Source organism: Telopea speciosissima, chromosome 6 (genome assembly GCF_018873765.1).
Source record: "Telopea speciosissima isolate NSW1024214 ecotype Mountain lineage chromosome 6, Tspe_v1, whole genome shotgun sequence".
In the NCBI taxonomy this organism is placed as follows: Eukaryota; Viridiplantae; Streptophyta; class Magnoliopsida; order Proteales; family Proteaceae; genus Telopea; species Telopea speciosissima.
In genome coordinates, this window is record NC_057921.1 from 5677375 (window position 1) to 5683205 (window position 5831).

General features: G+C 41.3%; 1 protein-coding gene across 1 annotated transcript; it reads left to right on the forward strand.

The window, feature by feature from the left end:
• The first annotated feature begins 4162 nt into the window (after window positions 1-4162).
• On the forward strand, window positions 4163-5484 carry LOC122663657 (small nuclear ribonucleoprotein-associated proteins B and B'-like). Its single transcript, XM_043859269.1, has one exon. The coding sequence runs from the start codon at window positions 4326-4328 to the stop codon at window positions 5169-5171; it is 846 nt and encodes a 281-aa protein (XP_043715204.1). The 5' UTR covers window positions 4163-4325; the 3' UTR covers window positions 5172-5484.
• The last annotated feature ends 347 nt before the right edge of the window (window positions 5485-5831 follow it).

Consider the following 5831-nt stretch of genomic DNA (forward strand, 5'->3'; position numbering starts at 1 on the left):
ACTTTTCTGAGACAAGAGAAAAATACAAACATGATCGCTGTGCTCATCAGCTTGAACACTGTCAAGTTTTGGTTAATCTGTATCTATGCTCCTCTGCAACCAAATGACAGGACCGCCTTTTGGAAGGAGTTGCTGAATTTCTTGGAGTCTCTTAAAGAGCCCTTTTGCTTATTCAGTGATTTTAATGAAATCATAGATGAGTTGGATAAATTTGGTGGGGCCTGTTTCCACCCCTCCCTGGTACCCTGTTACTTAGGGAAATTATTTCTTCCTTTTCTCTGGAGGATGTTCATTTTAATGGCCCTAGATTCACTTGGACCAATAAACAACCCCCCCAAGCTTGTGAAAGAATGCCTTGCTAGAGGATTAGCTCAACATACTTGGTTTTCTATTTTCCCTGACGCTTCTATTACCAAACTGTCTGCTCTCGGCTCTGACCATAACCCTCTATTACTCTCCACGGCTGGTTCCAAACCGAGTTATAAAAAAAATTTTCATTTCCAAGATGCTTGGACATTTCACCCTAAATTCAAATCCTTTTGCAACTGTTGTTGGAACCAGCTCCAACCGGACCTAATCACTATCAAACTTGCATCCTTGGCTAACTCCCTTAAAATTTGGAACAAGAACACTTTTGGTCATATTTCTAACCTAAAAAATCGACTCTTTGACCAATTTCTTGACAATGCGGATGGGAGTAACCCTAACTCTGCTCTGCTTGGTAAAATTCAAAAACAGACGGAATGGATTTTTAATACTGAAGAGGCTTTTTTGTTACAAAAATCAAGACATCTGTATATTACGGATGGGGATCGTAACACAAGATTTTTTCATGCTGTAGCTAAGACGAACCTCAGGAAAAGAAGGATCAATTTTATTCTTGATTCCTCAGGTAATAAGGTGGAGGACCCGATTGCTATTGTCCAATCCTTTGCTTCCCACCTTAAGAATAATTTTACCTCTTCTGACCCCCTTGAGGCGGAATTTATTGAATGCTTGTTCCCCCAGGCCATGTTCGTCGCAGATTCGGATAATCTTTGCTCTCCTCCATCATTGGAGGAGATTAAGTAGGTAGTTTTCTCTATGGGGCCCTTGAAAGCCCCTGGTATTGATGGGTTTCAGGCCGTTTTCTTCCAAAAATGTTGGGACCTTGTTAGCCCTGATATTTGGAAAATGGTTATTTCTTTCTTTACTGATGGATCTTTGCCTCCTAGGATCAACCATACTCTCATCTGTTTGATCCCCAAGAAGGACTCTGCTGCCTATGTTGAAGACTTTCGACCGATTAGCCTTTGCAATGTCTCCTATAAAATAATCTCTAAATTAATGGCTAATCACTTGAAGAACTACCTAAGCACAATTATTTCACCCTTCCAAGCTGCGTTCGTGCCTGGAAGACAAATTACTAATAATATTGTTGTGGAGCAGGAAATCTTTCACTATCTCAATCAGACTAGAGGGAAGAAGAAATATGCAGCTATTAAAATTGACATGTCTAAGGCTTCTGACCGTGTTGAATGGTGTTTGTTAACGTCTCTGTTTAAATTTCTGGGATTCGGCGAGAAATGGGTTTCTTTGATAAATTGTTTGATCTCTTCTACTAGTTTTTCTATTAAGCTGAATGGGTGTCCCTTTGATAATTTTAGAGCCTCAAGGGGTTTATACGCCAAGGCTGCCCTCTAAGTCCATTCCTTTTTCTCTTTGCTATGGAGGCTCTTTCTCGTTTACTAACCACCTACCGTGATCTAAATTTGTTCCAAGGAATCAAGATTTCTAGGTCAGCGACCTGAAATATCACATTTATTCTTTGATGATGATATATTCATCTTTTGCCATGCTAAGCAGGAAGATCTTCTGACTATAAAGGTTATATTGGATCTTTTTTCTAACCTGTCGGGTCAAGAAATTAACTTGAAGAAGAGTGCAATTCATTTCAGTAAAAATGTTACTACGATGGAGAGACGGGCCCTTTGTTCTCTTATTGGTATCTCGGAGATGTCCAAGGATGCTACTTATCTGGGCACTAACCTTTTTCATGGTAGATCAAAGTGAAAGATCTCAATGGGATTGTCTCACGGATGCAATAGAAATTGGCTAAATGGAAATCTAATTGCCTTTCCTTTGCAGGACGTGCGGTATTGATAAAATCCATATTAGCTGCAACTCCATCCTACCTCATGAACTGTTTCTTATTTCCATTAAAAGTGTGTCGTCAAATTGATTCTGTTTGCTTTAATTTCTGGCTTGGAACTCCTGAGGGTAAGAAAAGAAAAGCCTGTTACATCTCCTGGGACAAATTGTGCCTCCCCAAAACCAAGGGGGGCTGGGGTTTAGAAAGGCGGAACACCATAATAAAGCCCTCTTCCTAAAATTAGGTTGGAGGTTAATAACTGATACGTCTTCAGTTTGGTCCAGAGTTATCAAGGGGAAGTACTTCCCGAAAAAGTCATTTTTTGACCCTGCTACTAGGAAAAGAAAGGGTTCGTGGGTTTGGAATAGTATTACAAATATTATTCCGGATCTTGAAAAATCTGTCATTAGGAAGGTTGGCAACGGCAAATCCACCTTCTTTTGGATTGACAAATGGATTCCTTCCCTACTTGGGAACCTTTTTGGAGCACTCTTTAACTTTTGTTAATAAGGATGTGCTCTCTTATTCTATTGAAAAATATAGGATGAGAAATTGTTGGGATGTCGATTCCTGAACCAAGTTTTACCTCCCAATATCATTTCACATTTAAATCTTCTCAATTTTTCCCATTGTGAAGATGGCTGGTGGTATATACCATCCAAGCAAAGCCTCTTCAAAACTAAGTTAGCTGCCACTAGACTGAATCCTTCCATTAAGCACAATCATCTGATTAACAATGCTTGTTGGAAATTTTTTTAGAAACTTCGCATCCATTTGAAATTTAAAATTTTCTTCTGGCGTCTTCTGAATGCAAGACTCCCTATCAAGGCTGCTCTCTCAAAATGGCTTCCGATCGACCCTTCCTGCGCTCTATGTGGAAATTGCGCAGAATCATACTGGCACTTATTCATATCTTGTGATTGGGTTAAGCATCTATGGGTAGCAGGACCTCTGGGCTTTAGAATTGAATATTTGGCCTCTCCAAATCTGCTAGAATTATGCATTTCTTTGCTCCTCAAAACAAACCTCAATAAACAATCTCTAGTTTGGTTTTTTAATGTTTTTATTATAACTTGCTATTTTATATGGACTACCCGAAATATGGTTATGTTTGGGTCCGACAGTCCTAGTTCGACTCGGATTAAAAAGCTAATTTCACTGTATTTAGCTGACATGAAATTATCCTCCCCTAGATTGCATCCCCGAATGTAAATAATGATCCGGATATTTGCTTGTCGTTTTCACAATTTCGTGGCTTACCAAAACTATACTTTCATGTTTTAATTTGTGCAGGATACTACATACCAGGGTTGAGTACAGTAGGATGATCTTACTATTTTTTGACAAGAGATAGACTTACCTTTTTTGTAGCTGGTTTTCAGTCTGCGTCGTCGGAATTGGAGCCGGTATTATACAGTATTCGGACTGGGTTGGATCAAGCTTAAGTTTTGGGGTTGCAGATTCAAGAAATTTGGTGTTCTCACCCTAAGATCACCGATGTTCTTCCATCTCCAACCAAATTGGCCTGGCCCTGGCAACATCTAAAAGATCTACTCTATATTTCAAACTCATATAACATTAAGTTTATAGTTCAGGGAGAACCGTTTTATACAACTATAGCTACGAAACTGGCTCGTCATGCTCTAATCAACAAAACTGTATATATTTCTTTATCTTTTTTTTTTTTTGATAGGTAAGGGGGGGATGTAGGATGTGAACCAGAAGACTTGAACTCAAGACCTCCTAATAGCAATGGGCCTTTACGCACCACTAGCTACCAAGTGCGCTAAGCACTTGACCACATATATTTCTTTATCTTAATACATATCTTTCTTGTTTTATCACTCCCAAAAAAAAAAAAAAAAAAAAAAAAAAAAAAAAAAAAAAAAGAAAAGAAAGAAAGATAAAACCCGACCCGATTACGAATTAACCTTTTTTTAGGAGGTCAAGGGTTTGCTTTTCTCTGAGCCTCTCCGTCCCTCTCCCCACCTAAGAAGCCAAAACTCTTCTTCAATCGCCACTTCAAAACCCTAGATCTGTTTCCGGCCATTTTTCTCCGATCAACACGTTAGAATTTGCGTCTCTATTTCAAACTCACAGAAACCCTAAAACTCTCCACCAAAACCCTAATCTTCTAGCTACCTAAGTTTTCTACATTTCGCAGTAGTATAGAAACAATCACAACTGAGCAACAATGTCGATGTCGAAGAGTTCAAAGATGCTCCAATATATCAATTATAGGATGCGCGTGACAATCCAAGATGGCCGTCAGCTCGTCGGTAAGTTCATGGCCTTCGATCGACACATGAATCTCGTCCTCGGCGATTGCGAAGAGTTCCGTAAGCTCCCACCTGCAAAAGGTAAGAAGAACGAAGAACGCGAGGAACGACGAACTCTAGGGCTTGTTCTTCTCCGTGGAGAAGAGGTTGTGTCCATGACTGTTGAAGGTCCTCCTCCTCCTGAAGAATCACGAGCTAAAGCAGTCGGTGCTGCTGCCATGGCTGGCCCTGGTCTTGGCCGTGCCGCAGGCCGTGGAATCCCTACAGCGCCGCTTGTGCAGGCTCAACCTGGGCTTGCTGGTCCTGTTCGTGGTGTTGGTGGGCCGGCTCCCAATATGATGCAACCTCAGATTTCACGGCCACCGCAGCTATCAGCACCGCCAATGGCTTATCCACAGGGTCCGGTGATTCGTCCGCCAGGACAGATGCCTGGTTTCCCTGGGCAACCCCCACAGCCGCTGGGTAGAGGCCCACCACCACCGGGGCCTTCTCAGTTCCCTCCTCGGCCTGGCACTGGGCCAACTCAGCCGTTCCCAGTGCCACCGCAGTTTGGGCAGCGGCCGATGATGCCTCCGCCTCAAATGATGAGGGGACTACCTCCGCCACCACGACCAGGTATGCCAGGTCCACCCCCTCCACGACCGGGAATGCCGCCTCCACCTGGTGGCACTATTCCAATTTATGGTCCACCACGTCCTGGTATGCCCCCACCACCGAATCCTCAGCAACAGCAACAGAATCAGCAGCAGCAGCAGCAGTGATTCGGTATGTGCTTTTGCCTACTCGGTCAGGAGAACAAATTTTTTGTCCAATTTTGTATCCGTAGTTTCTTGGGCTGTTCTCAATTTGGGTACGATATTTTAGCAATAACATAGAACAATTCTCCATATTGTTTTAGGGTAAATGGTTAGATATTGATTTCTGTCTATGTTAGCTAGTGCTTCTTTTGCTTTTTGTGGGTGATGTGCTCCTAGATAGAGTGGAATTGTGGAACAGGACTCGTGTAGCCAACCTAAACTCTCAGATTATTTGGATAAGGACAGGTTAAATTGAGTTTTCCTTTGTTTTTCTGTATTTAGCTTGGATTTTCTCCGATACTGATTTTGTTTTTTCCCTGTTGGTTGTTTTTATTGCAACTTAGGCTCTCTTTGGTATAATTTCTATTTGTATTTATGACTGGTCAAAAATAATAAATGCTTAGTTTATTACTAGATTGAATACATTATAAATTTAGAAATGGGTTTGGTATACATGTGTGCAGAATAACTTCTGTTGTAACTTTTGATTCCTCTATTCCTTTACATAATTTCATTGAACTTGTGAGAAACATTGCATGCTCAAAGCCTTGAAGACTAGTGGAGATCATACGTTGTTGAGTAAAGGAGACGTAGCCATACCCAATTGTAATTGCCAATAGAGAG

What these genes read in the sequence shown, in the direction of transcription:
- LOC122663657 (XM_043859269.1), top strand. Translation starts at nt 4,326, where the DNA reads ATGTCGATGTCGAAGAGTTCAAAGATGCTCCAATATATCAATTATAGG.